The sequence below is a fragment of the Myodes glareolus genome, chromosome 5 (assembly GCF_982192425.1).
Source record: "Myodes glareolus chromosome 5, mMyoGla1.1, whole genome shotgun sequence".
Taxonomy (NCBI): Eukaryota; Metazoa; Chordata; class Mammalia; order Rodentia; family Cricetidae; genus Myodes; species Myodes glareolus.
In genome coordinates this window covers 9237461-9251157 of record NC_142030.1, presented here as the reverse complement: position 1 = coordinate 9251157, position 13697 = coordinate 9237461, and the positions used below count along the sequence as shown (strand labels likewise).

Here is a 13697-nt window from a genome sequence, read left to right as displayed (position 1 = left end):
CTTCTTGTCTTTCCATCACATCAGACATTCTTGTTTTGAAAAATCATTGAGTACTGCCTTCTGTGTATGGGTGTAGGGGCATGGGCAGGCTCTCGGGGGCTTCGCATCTGAAGAAAGCTTCATTCCCAGCAATCACCAGTTGCTAATATCTCCCCATTCGTGCTGGGATTTTTGCTGACTTGATCTTGTGAATGCATTACTGTGAGTTTATGCGTGCCATGGTCCTGCCATTTTTTAGGAAACAGTTTCACTGCATATGTCCACTACTTCTGGCTCTCACAATCTTTCCTCCTCCTCTTCTAACACGATCCCTAGCCTTGTGGGGAGAGTTATGATATAGAAGTCCCACTTAAAGGTGAGAGCTCTTCTGGACACCAGGCAGTCTCCAAATATCCTCCATGTATGAACCCAAATAAACCATTCATCCAGTTCTTGTCAAGTCCAGGAATGAAACAAGTACCGAATACCACTCCCTGGTGTTCGTTGTGTTCCCTCTCTATCATGCGGCAAGGCACCATTTGAGCAAAGTCTCAAGTCTTTACCAGATCATTTATTCTGCCTGTGTCTTGATCTTGGACTTCCCAGATTGTATAACTGAGGCTGTCAATAAGGCAAAGAAAGGTGGCTTCTACACGGAGGTGTCCCAAAGAGTTCGGATTTGATTCCCTCAGGTCGCCGTCACTCCCACTTATGAAAGGAGCTTTTCATTAACTATTGGGTTGACCCTGGGCTGGGAGATGGCTCAGTGGTGAAGAACAAGTGCCACATTATCATGTGTTCTCTCGTAAGAAACACACACACACACACACACACACGTCCACATGCATGCGCACGCACACACACACACATATGTATGTCTGTACACTAAATGAAAACAGAAGGGACTATTTGACATGAGTAAGTGAACCAGTGAGGGGAGGTGCAGGGAGGCTTATGAGGAAAAAAATGTGAGCAAAGTACAATGCATGTGTGTGAAAACCATGAAAAGACTTATTATTTTGTAAGTTTGTTTTAAAGTACTTAAAGATCCTTAAGTGTATATAATAACTCATCTAAAAAACAATGCCAGATATTGATCTTAATTAATTCTATCTTTAATATGATCATAATACCCTTTATGGAACTAGATATTTTAATAAGTAAATTTATTTGTATTTTGTTATTGTAATTTAACAGTAAATCACATTTCATAAAGAATCTAGAAACAAACTGGGGAGGACAAACTGATTCTTCACAAATGTGGGAAAATCCTCCAGTGTAGGTAGGACTCTGTATCACATTGCTGGCACCAAGAAAATGGAAATCGACCTTGCCTTATAGAAATCAAACACTTTGGAAACCAAGTACCACACAGCCACTAGAATGGCCAGATTGGAATTATGGTGAAGAACTGGGCTTCAGAGGCCACCCTACCGACTGGTATGGAAAACGGTAACACTACACTGAGAAACAACCAGACAGGTTCAGGTCACAATACAATACACTGCCCACTGTGAGGATGGATGCTCACAACAGTCCTACTTATGACAGTCCCACACAGGAAGTGACCCAAATCTGCGGCGAATGGACAAGCAAAGTGCAGTGTGTCCATAAAAATGGCATCTCTGCGGCCACAAAATACAGCTGACATTTACAACGGGTGATTCTCGAGGCCATTTTGTTGAACGCAAACAGACAGATACCATAAATTCCATTCACATAATATGGGAGTGCTGGATGTATCACAAACCTTAATTTTTTTGAGGATCAAATAAGGAAATATTCTTAAGTGTAAGAAAATAATCAATATGGCAGTGAGAATTCATTTGTTCTGCCCGTCAGTCTCTCCTGGCAGCTTTGTAAGAATCCACGACTTCAGCCTCTCCAGCTCAGTTCTGTTCAGGTCATGGTAAAGATCTGGAAGACTGTGGAAGACCGCGCTCACTCCCAGAGATTTCAGCTTTGAGTTTGTCTCCTCGCCCCAAGAATGAAGAACCAGCTCATCTGCCGTGCCGTGGCACTGAAACAGCTCGGGGAGTGCGCCCTCAGTTTGCAGGAGATCCTGGGGAGTGGGACACAGAGACCACACCTAGTTTACTTCAGCTGCTCAAAGGGAATGAGAGGGAGCTCTCCAGAGGTGCAGCCCGGCCAGGTGTGCAGTGGAAGCTGGTGGGCGGGCCTCCAGGAGGACGGTGTGGATGTGTGCCCTATGTTCGCACCACTGAGGACTCTTCAAAGGCCAATAAGGCATTTCCTCAGCAAACTGAGTGAAATGCATAGATGGACTTCTTCATGGGGAGAGAAAGAGGGAGGAGTACCGAGCTGAGGCCCAGCTGAAGGGAAAAGTCAATTCAAATGCTCCGTTCGACTTTTGGTAATGGAGCTGTAACAAACAGCCATATGCTTGAATACTGCTGCAGAACATTAGCTTTATAATTGATTTCTGAGCAGGCTCATTATAAGCAAGTCTGACTCAAGTCTTCGACATTCTAGTTCTGTATAAAGGACTCACGTAACACGAAACATGCTCTTCCCTAAAAGTGTCCTTTTCAAGGTGGCGCTGCTGAACATAGAGGCCTCCTGGAATCAACAGGAGAAATTCACTCATGGATTCCAGGGACAGTTAATCTACATCAACCAGGTACCACATTTCATTGCTTAACTATCAACTGTATTTTGGTCCCAGTGTGTCTATGCTTCACATTATACTTGTTTTTAAACGTGGAACTTACCTTGTAAATAGCAGAGTCATTATTCAGGAAACTAGAAAGGGCAAATACTCCTGCCACATCTCGGTGATTTCTGTATGCTAAATGCATTGCCATGCAGCCTCCCATGGAAAATCCTCCTGAAGAAAACAATGCACATGCTGATCAGAAAAAGGGAGCACACATGTCACATGGTACCTCCGAATAAGGCAGGTACCAATCTTTCACAAACATTTTAAAGACATCTGGAGATGGGAAGGAAATATACTCCTAAAAAGGATGTCAGTCTCCATCCTAGCCACTGCTCTGCTGCTGAAGAGACACCACGACCACGGCAACGTTTACAAAAGAAAGCACTTAACGGGGGCTCACTTACAGCTTCAGAGGGTTAGACCACGATCACCATGGCGGGGAGCATGGTGGCAGGCAAGCAGACATAGTGCCGGAGAAGTAGCTGAGAGCTACACTCTGATCCTCCAGTTGGGAGATGGGGGAGGGGAGTCAGGGAGACTGTGCCTGAGCCTAGTGTGGACATCTGAAACCTCAAAGCCCTCCCCTGGTGACACACTTCTTCCAACAGGGCCACACTGCCTAGTCCTTCTCATTCCTTCAAACAGTTCCACTCTCCGGTGACTACGCCTTTGGGGACAATCTGTATTGAAGCCACCAATCTTCTTCAGGCCTCCGAGAACCAGCCCTGCTATGAGGAAATATTGCCAAGACATCAGTGGTAAAGAGATGGGTTACAAAATGGCCAGAGTTAGGAGAGAAATTGCATCCATCAAGAAAAGTATTTATTATAATTGGAAATATAATCATAGAATGAATTTGACCTAGCTAAACTTCCAGTGTCTGCCTGAGTTTGGGTTTTATTTCTAGGAACCCTGACACAACACCTGCAGTTAACAGCCCGTTCCTCTGTGTATCAGTCGCTGGGCCATGGGCTCCACAAACACTTCTGTTTCTGCACTCTCACTCATAACAGACGCCTGGGGACCTCTGCATTAGGAAAGGTGATTAAAAACATTGGTGAGCTAGGTCAAGCATTTTGGGATTATGGTATTATTTTGTAAAATGACAAGATAAAATCAAATTTACTCATCTATATGAGAAAAAAAACCATTTATTTACTTAACTACTTTAAGGGCTCCAAGGGCTGGAATAACTTTGTCACCGCCCCCCCCCCACCACTGACACCGCTTTTTAATGATGTAGCCCAGGATGGCCTGGAACTCACGGTCTGTAAGCCTCAGATAACTTTGCCAGCCCTTGGTTACGATGTAGCCCAGGCTGGAACTCATGATGCTCCTGCCTCAGTCTTTCAGTGTGGAATTCTGTGGCAGTCACTAGAAACAGGCAGATGAAAACAGCACACGGAGACACTGCTATTTAGGGGACGCTGAGGAGAAAACACATGCAGCACAGACTAGAGACAGCATGAAGGGAAAGAGCAGAGAGGCGGGGACGCAACACATGGCTATGGCTGGAGCTCAGAGCTCCGCGTGGTGGGCCTAGCCTTCAGTGAGAGTTGAAGGCATCTTGTTTGTATTCTATGAGAAATAATGAAAGCAAATCACACATTTACAGAGTTTAAAATTATACTCTGCTACACAATTCACTCTCCTAATTTTTGGCCTACTGCCTTATTTCACCTAATAAAAACAATCTCAGTCCTCCTCAGAGGCTGTCCTGTGAATTTATAAGATTCTTCCTCCATGCATCAAGAATATTGGGGCCTGAGAAAGCAGGTGGCCTTCTTAGAGGGGTGTTCTTAATTTTAGGGGTAAAGTCAAGACTTTTGGGACCCAGATCCTTGTCCCAGAGTATAATGTCTTTTCTCTTATCCTTTGATGTTTATTCAGCGAATTTATTTCTCTGGGGAAGGCAGCTGCTATTAATTAGGGCACTGGATTCAAATATATAAAAGAGGGCAGATTGCAAAAAGTTTAGATTTCTCCTAAAAGGCACAATTTGTAAGTAATAACCATGTATGATAAGAATTATTGTTATGCCTATAATTTTATTATTTTAGAAAGAAATAGCATGGCTCACCTATAGCACTAGAATCTAGTGTTCTAGTGACTAAACCGGTGTGGACAAGAACCACCTTAAAGGATGGCAGACTCATTCATCCCTGGATGCAAAGACAGTAGAGGAAGGTTCAGGAACAGCTTAGCCAGGGAGGAGAAGATGCACATCTTAAGATACTGTGTGTTGCCTTGCCTGTGTGGAACAGTCAGCGGGCTGTAGCTGCGGCTGCATAATGATGCATGCTTGATGTGTCCCCTAGAACTTGGCACAGACTAAAAATTCCCAGCTATTGAATGTGTGAATATGCAGAATGGAGTCTCGGCATCGTTATTTTCACATGACTTTGCTACAGTTTTAGCTTTGGGCCTCTTTCTCCTCAAGTCTCTACACAGTAGTCAACATTATGTAGGTCTGAAGCAAAAATTCTCATTTTGATTTGCAGAAGACACACGAGTGCTCTCGATGTTGCAACCTCGAGGGGAAGAGGCAGGTCTTCCTTCACTTGTCAGAAACTGGTTGAGTGTTTACAACAACAACCCGCTGGCAGTGCCGGTGCCCTCCAGTGCATGTGGTCATTAGCCAGTTTATTTAACACCCAGTCCAGTGCCAGGCACATGGTGACGACTGAATCCACACTGGCGGTGTGTCCCTATATTGCCAGCTCACAGGAGATAGAGGCAGGAGGACCAGAAGCTCAAGGTCAACCTAGGCTACATGAGACCCTGTCTCTGTACCAACTAACCAGCCAACTAACTAACCAAAAATGTCTGTTAATTTGGTATTTTAGAAATTGATATTTTATAAGCCTCTCTTAATATTTTCTAACTTAAAATTTGATAGAAAGATGGTTGGACTGAAAATATAGGAACCTTTCTTCCAGTCTGCCTGTGCCATGTCTTACCTGAATGTCTGAAAAAAAAATTCATGAAAATCCAAGACTTAATTTCCAGAAATACTGGAGAGCTAGAGTACACAGTCGAGAATTTCCAACAGATTCTGAATCAACAGTGTACGGTTGGTGCTAAAACTTGAATCTTCAAAGGCTTTCTGTGTTTACATTTAGCGTAAGTATACAAATCCATTTTTGCCGAGGAGCAGGACCAAGTTCTCTCGGGACAGAATTGCAGCTTTCCTCCACCCTCATGGGTCAGGGTCGGGAAGGCCCACCTCTTTGACCTCTTCCTTTGTGTCTTATGTATCTGTGTATTTGTGTAAATTGTAAAGCAAGCACACGGTTAAGCATGAGCTATGCCTCTAAAAAGGATTCTGGTGCATGGGGGAGGGTGGGGAAGGAAGAGAGAGTGAGATGGAGAGGCAGAGACAGAGAGAGACATAGAGGGAAACACACAGAGACACAGAGAAACAGAGACACAGAGAGATAAAAACAGGCAAAGAGAGAGAAAGGGGAGGGAGAGAGGGAGAAGCAGAGACACAGAGAAACAGACATAGAGAGAGAAGCACACAGGTGGGGGGGCACCTGGAGGAAGTGTGAGGCTGCCGAGGAGAGGGAAGGAGCAGGCCCTGACATAGGCAGGGCGATAACTCAAGCCACCGCTGGAGGTTTAACTGTTCCTCTGCAGCAAGGCAATATTCTTTCACAGAAGGAATCATAATAAATCATGCTAGAAATTGTTCCTAGCATTTAATTTCTTGATGGAATTTATTAAGTGGATCTTTATTAAACATAAAACTCAAAAGCCAGACATTGTGCATGTGGCCACTTCTGCTACTGACACTTTAATAAAGCAGTCTTCAATAAAGAGCATAACGGCTTAGCATGCACTGGAGAAGAAAGATCTCCGATGCTTAGACCAGGGCCAGGCACAATAGGAGCTTCATAAATATTCACTGGATAAATGAAGTTAATGAAAACTGAAGTTTGAAAACGATATTTCTGCAAGGAGGCAAATTTATATCAGGAAATGTCATTTTCTGGCAATTTAATTTGAGATGATAGTAAAGTTTTAAAAAACTGTCTCTATGGTTGGGGCTGCAAATGGTGGTGTTTTTGTTATCGAAGCACTGAGGAGGAGAAGGCAGGAGGACTATTTGAGGTCAACCTGAACAACACAGCATCACAACAGAAAAGGAAATTCAGAGTGAGTGATCAGTCTGCTCAGCCCCGAACATTGACAGCTTATCTTCCTAAAAACACCAGTCCCAGGCCACTAGCAAAATCTCAGCACACAGTCTGATTTAAAGCGTGTTCATGCCGTGGATTAGATGTCGGGACCTACAGCTGCTGTGTGAGTAATTCAAAGTTAAGCATCACGGGTTCAATGTGAGCATGGCCATGATTTGGGATGGACCCATCTTCTGTGGACATCAAGACAACAGAGCTGCTCTTTTCAAGAGCTTGAATTACATCTTCTCAAACACTGCCCATGGCCACTTAAGGACAGCTACCGTGATGGGAGACTAAGCTTTAAACTGTTTTGTTAGGTAGCCTACATCTGAATTCAAAGAGTCACAGTTATTAGTGGCAGAGTCCTTAAGCAGTGAAGAGCATCTGCGTGTGCCAGAGAAAACAGCTTCTCAAAATCCAATTCAGCCAGAGGGGTTAATTCATAAAATATAATCCCGAGACTAAGATAAAGATCATCAAAAAATATGGCATAAATCAAACAAATAGGCCAAAACGTGTTCTAAAGTGGTTATAAAACCACAAAACTTTACACATGATGCACCTTTGACCTTTCCTTTTTATTAAGTAGGAAATCTGGTGCCTTGGTGTGGATCCAGAGTCCTTTGATGAGACTAGCCTGAGGGAGGAAATGAAGAGAGAGCTGGGAGCTGGGGAAAGGAGTCAGAGATGAGGAGGAAAAGAAAAAGGAGAAGAAAGAAAACACAAAGATTTCCTACAGACATTCAGCCTTGTGTGTGTGTGTCTGTATGTGTGTGTGTTGCAACAGAAAACAAGGGACAAGGGCATATCAAAATCTTGTTAAGATCCGATTTTAAGTCCCTAACCCACTTACAACCCTGTGAGGTAACCACAGCTCCCCACTTGCTGCCTTTGACAGCGCTGTCACCACTAGCATGGGACACTGTGAAAAGGAACTTTGTATGTTTTCTGTCAAAGAAGAAAACTGAACACAAAGGACCAGTTATTGAGTCAATTTTTCATCTAGGAGTCTAAACTCCAGCCCACAATAGACTACTCAGTAAGTAAATAGAAAATAGTAAATTCATTGTAGGTAACGGTTATGGTGGACATTTATAGGTGCTAGTGAAGTATTTAAGGTAGTAAGAGGTAACAATTTAACATATACTTAAGATTAACAAGCTGAATAAAACATGTTAAAAAATAATAAACTTGGCTTTATGAACTCTTTATATAAAATAAAACAGAAACAATCTATAAAAAAATCTATACTGGGAAAATTAATGTGTTCAATCTCAATGCAAATTCCTAATGATAAAAACCATGAAGTTTGCTATCATGGGAACAGATTTTTTTTTTTAAAAAAAAAAAAGGCAATAAACTTCACCACCAAATTTCAGTCCTTCTACTTTAGCCCATGGCGCTCTAACCCTCTGCAAACGCGAGGAAAGGCTCAGAAGTCTGGGAATGAACGAATCATGCCTACCGTGTCTATTTCTGCATTTCCTCCCCTATCAAGTTTGCAAGTTACAATATCTCCACCCTTTTATAGAAAAGTGTTAGGACAACAGTCCCAACCAAGCCTTTGGAGGCCTGGCAAGCATCGCTGAAAGGATCCTGAGTCATTTTCAGTTAGTTAAAATACATGTGTTTGCACATATGGAGAGGGAACAATGCCATCATGCTAGCATTCCACGTGTTAGCTCCAGGCAGGATCCAAGGCAGGGCTCAGAAAATGACCGCATCTTGTGAGTTCCAGGTGCCCGCTTTACTTTTGTTTTAAAACCTATTATAATGTTAATATATTAACACACATTCATTCTGTAAAGTGTTTCCTCTGTAGATATAACAAATAAAGGAAACCAATCCTAAAACTTGCAGTACCTAAACCCATTTAGCAGGTTATCAAATTTTGTTTTACCGGTTGGACTCATCTATATTGTATCTTGCTTTCTTATGTGGATCCCTCCTATGAAAAATCTTTCCATAGGACTGTAAGATATATGAAAGTTAAGATCTAAATTTAAAATTGGATAAACATTTCCTGAGTGCCTTCTGAGTGTAGACAGCAAATTTAATGGCTTTATAACATGCAGTTTTATGAATGGACCATGATGATTTTAAGGGAGCCCCTCATGATGAATGAGTATGTAGGTCACACATGGGACATAAGTGTGGTCCTATAAACACTCGCTCCCCCTGCTGCAAGATTTGGATCATATACTCATAGGATCACAATTCTGATGTCAGATTCTATACATCCTAGATCCAAATGGAACCTAACCTTTATCAATATTCTCTCTTAACAAGTTGTCACCACCTAGTGGCCATCAATGGATTCTGATTATGGCAGAAAGTTCTTAACTAAATCAAGGGACTTGGGTTCTAGGTTCTCTCTCTGTCACTGAAAATCTCTGACTTTTAGTCCTTTCACTGGTGAAATGAAAATAATTATCTCCTACCTTTTTCACTGCAAGGCTCAATGGGACAACTATATAAGGAAGAAAAGAAGAAGAGCTTATGATTTCAAGATTTTCCGAGCAGGACACCGATGTGTAACGGCTGCCATGGGTTAAGCGTCAGCTAAGGGAGAGTGCTACCATCACCGCTGGCTCTCCCAGCACAACTGTGCACACTGAAGTCTCTCACCCTCCATTTTTATTTCTCTTCTTAAATACAAACATACAGAAGTACATGAAATAAACCCGAGAGGTGTGCACGTGCTATAAAATGTGCTCAGTGTGAGAAAGCCAGAACACAGGCCAATTTCATGCTGTTAAATTTCCTCACAGTACAGGACTCAGCACTGCTTCTACCAGGGACTATCTGGCCAACTTTCAGAAAGTAATTGGAAAGTTAGTAATTGCATGACTGTGTTTTATCATAACCTTTTTAAACTTGCGTTGTTGTAAATAGTGCAAAAAACAAGTAAACTGAACATTGCCTTATATTCTTAATGCACCCAATGAGGATTCACGAATGTCTCCATGGATCGACTTAGCTGTGTATTAGACGGGTACCCCCATCTAATTTTTGCCTAGGTGTTGGGAGCTGTGAACCCTCAGATCCTGAACTTCTTATAAACAACTTGTTTTCCTCTGCTCTGAGACAGCTGCAGCTGCTGAGAGCATGAGACCCTCAGGAGCCTGATGGCAGGAGAGTGGTTTCAGGTGCCTTTGGCTGGGCGTGGCTATCAGTTAAGGATCACTATACAAGCGGCTCTGGTACACAATAAAGAGGGCATTCCTGCTTCAAGGATGACCCGTGTCTCTGTCTGTCTGTCTTTGTGTGTTTCAATCTCCAGCCCCTTGCCCAGTTCACGAATTGTATGGCAGTGCATAGAGTGCAGATGGGCGTGATGCGCCACACCTAGGTCTTTCTTTACAACAGAGGCTTACTAATGTTTTCTATTTTCTATTAAGAGAACAATGTGAGTCATTTGCAACAAACTTGGAAAATGTATTTTTAATAGCCCGCTCCACAGTCAGTTGTACTCTTCTTTGGAATCATCTTATCTCTGTCTTCTCCACAGCTCAGTTTATTGTTCTATGAATCTCGTTATCTATCATGTTTGCCTTCCTGCTGTCCCAGGGATGTTCGCATGTCACCTCCACAGCATGGCTGGTGTCTTTGTGAAGTGAACATCCGAACACATCACCTGCTGTATATGTACAATTTGGTGATGCTTAGTCCTGGGGTGCACGCCAAATACCATTTCCTGCAATGGGAATGCGGTGGGTCCCTTGCTTTTCTTCCACAAGCAGGCTTCTCTCTTACTTACCAAATTCTTGCCCTGCTTTCAGATCAGCTGGAGGGTATCTTTCCTCAGAAGAAGTCCTCAGCCCCTGAGATCATTTTTCTCTCTCCATACCATCTGTCCCCATATTCCAATCTTTCCCTAACAATACTCCTACATTAGGATGTCTGACTCCTGTTCCTAGCCCATTGGAGATTTTGAGAAATTTTACTATTCCAACCCTTACGTTTCATGAACAATTTAGGAATAAAAGTTAGGCTAAACACCATTCCAGTTTTAGACAGACTCCCTGAAGAGCTGGCAGATCACATACAGTATGAAAACCTACTTCTAACTGAGCTGACACAGTCAAAGGACACACGGGGAAGGATGTGCTGTCACCTGTCCAGATCTGAAGCGATACTGATTACAAAGTATCAATGATTGCACTTATAATTTCAGAGACAGGGTCCCCTAGCGCACATTATCTCATAAGAAGTTGGAACTCTGGTCAGCACTGCACAGAAAAAAGAAAGAAACCATTTTGTACCTAGTGCTTTCCTTTCCGTCCTCCAAATCACAGAGTTTTCCACTTTGCAACTATGTGCTTTGATCATATAACTCCAGTTTTTCACTGAGTCTCTCTCTCTCTCTCTCTCTCTCTCTCTCTCTCTCACACACACACACACACACACGAGCAAATGCACAGACTTCAGCAGTTGGTGTAGACTCTAACAGACACGCTAGAGTAACACCAGCAGGAAGATATTGTGCAGTAATCTGTGTGTAAACAATCAGTGAAGAGTGAACGGGAAGGAACTCGGTCTCACTCAGCAGCACAGCACCTCAGTGAGCACTGAACTTTAGAGCACTAGAAACGCACTTTAATCCAGTCTCTAGAAGATTTCTAAGTATATTTTGATGCTACTTAGCACATGATGGAGATATTTAATTTACACTATCATTTCATCATCAAATACAGTGGTTACAAGTTTGTACAACCAAAACATTCTGTACTACAGACATTACACATCTCATCTTGCACATGTATATATTAAATAGAAATTTCTCTAGTTTATATATTTGATGAGTTCAGTCAAAGAAGAATTCAGTACATAACTTACACAAAGCTTTAAATGCCCTTGGGAACGGGGTTCACTGTGGCATGTTTAACACAAGGTTGTCAATGTTTTAGTCTTGTGACACTCACTAGAAAGACTTTGTGCTCATGAACTTGACAACACAGTCCCACACTATTTCAATCATGGCATGAGCAGTTTAATCTTATATTCATAAGACCCCAGCTACATGAAAGAAAAATTATTTTTTTAATTGCAATGGACAATCTCAGTTAAAAATTAAAGTAGAAAATTATTTATCACAAAAAAGGCAGAATAGCTAGGGCATGATGGTGCAGTCCTATAGCTGGGTACAGGAGAGGTGGAAGGGAGAGAACTGGAATTTTGAGGTCAGTCTTGGCTATACAGCAATGCCTTGTCTAAAACAAATAAACAAGCTGAAAAGGAGTCATTATTAAAAATGAAAATCAATCAAAGTTTCATGAGCTGTTGTTTATGACTCTAATATTTTTGAAAGCTGCATGTGTAGCTTATCCAAAACTGTGAATGCGGCAAGCAATATTCACATACTTGTAAACAATGTTACAAATATAACTCAAAAATGTAACTAGACAAAAGTGGGATACATTACCAATGTTATAAAGACCTCACCTATTAATATCCTGCTCTTCTGGATGCCACTTTTTACTTCGTCATCAATCAATTTGGTGAGCACTTGGCGCATTCCATCAATGGACTCAAGGTGTTCTGGGCAGTCATTAGAGATTTTAAATCTGTCAAACCACACATTGGAAAGCCCGCCCTTCATAGGCGTATATGGCCTGTTTAAAACAAATAACAAAAAGTGGTATTAAAATGGTTGCTTTAATTTCTGAAGGATTAATGTACTATTTCTGCTGAATTTTATATTAAAGAATTTGTATGGAAAATGCCCCACACAGCCTACACTACCATTCTTACATTTATTCCATTAATGTTTCCTAAGCTGGTTCACTGTCTTTATTGAACTGTCTGATGGTTAAATTCATTTACGTGGGGAGGTGTACCATGGGCAATGTGGCGGTCAGAGCACAATCTGCTTGTGTGAGTTCTCTCCTTCACCATGAAGGTTGCAGGGGTAGAACACGGGCCTTCAGTCATTGTGGCAAGCACCCTCAGCCTTCTCACAAATCTATTACCTACCTACTTTTAGGAGGTAGGACCACTATGGTGCTATGACTATTTGCCCATTCATGCACATTAATGCTATGCAATGAACTTCCAGTTTTATAGCCATACTTGTGCACTTTCCAAATCTTTGTAAACCAATTTCAATGTGCTTCCAGGTTTCAGGTCTAACTTCCAGGTCATCAGAAGTAAATGTGAAGGAGAATAAAGACAATTTGGGAGATGCTTTGTGGTGTGGGGGCAGCGCTGCTAAAACATGGAGAAGGCTGGGCTGCCCAAGAAAAGGGACAGGAGGTTTGACCAGAGGCACTGCCCTTTTCCTGGTGAGCTCTCACTTTCTTACTTAATAACAAAACGCATGGTCAGCTTTTTGTGAAAGACTGCCACAGATGAGCTAGCCAGCAACAGAAGACTCACTGTGATTGAAAGGCATCTCAACCAATCACAGTGACTCTCTGCAATGCAATGCTACTCAACTCGATCTCTTCCACTTTGTTCTTCAGACTCCGGCACTCACTTTCCAAGCCATGTGGATAAAAGTTAATGTGTGGCCAGTTGGTAGTGGCACATGCCTTTAATCCTAGCACTCAGGAGGCAGAGATCTACAAGAGCTAGTTCCAGGACAGAGGACAGGCTCTAAAGTTACAGAGAAACCCTGTCTTGAAAAAAAAAAAAGAAAGAAAAAGAAAGAAAGAAAAGAATAAGAAAAAATGTGTAACTTAGAACCATAAAAGACAGGAATGAAAAGAACCAGCCGGGCCCTGGCCTGCTTCCTTGCACTTCTCTTCTGAAACCACACGGGGAAGTGCAGCATAATCAAGGGCCTCCCCAGTGTGCACCAGGCAGTAGCTGGCGCTGGCAGACAGGTACATGCTACCACTTTTCCCTGCTGA

General features: G+C 42.4%; 1 protein-coding gene across 3 annotated transcripts in view; it reads right to left on the bottom strand.

The window, feature by feature from the left end:
* Positions 1-1072: 1072 nt before the first annotated feature.
* The window catches only part of Lyplal1 (lysophospholipase like 1), a 28134-nt gene continuing 15509 nt past the window's right edge, over positions 1073-13697 (bottom strand). For all 3 annotated transcript variants that reach the window (XM_085687577.2, XM_048439495.3, XM_085687578.2), the window contains 3 exons: positions 12289-12458; positions 2712-2827; positions 1073-2041 (listed from right to left, as the gene is read on the bottom strand). In XM_085687577.2, coding sequence (XP_085543703.2) covers positions 1802-2041; positions 2712-2827; positions 12289-12458 — 526 coding nt within the window. In that variant the 3' untranslated portion in view covers positions 1073-1801. The remainder of the gene's footprint in view (positions 2042-2711; positions 2828-12288; positions 12459-13697) is intronic.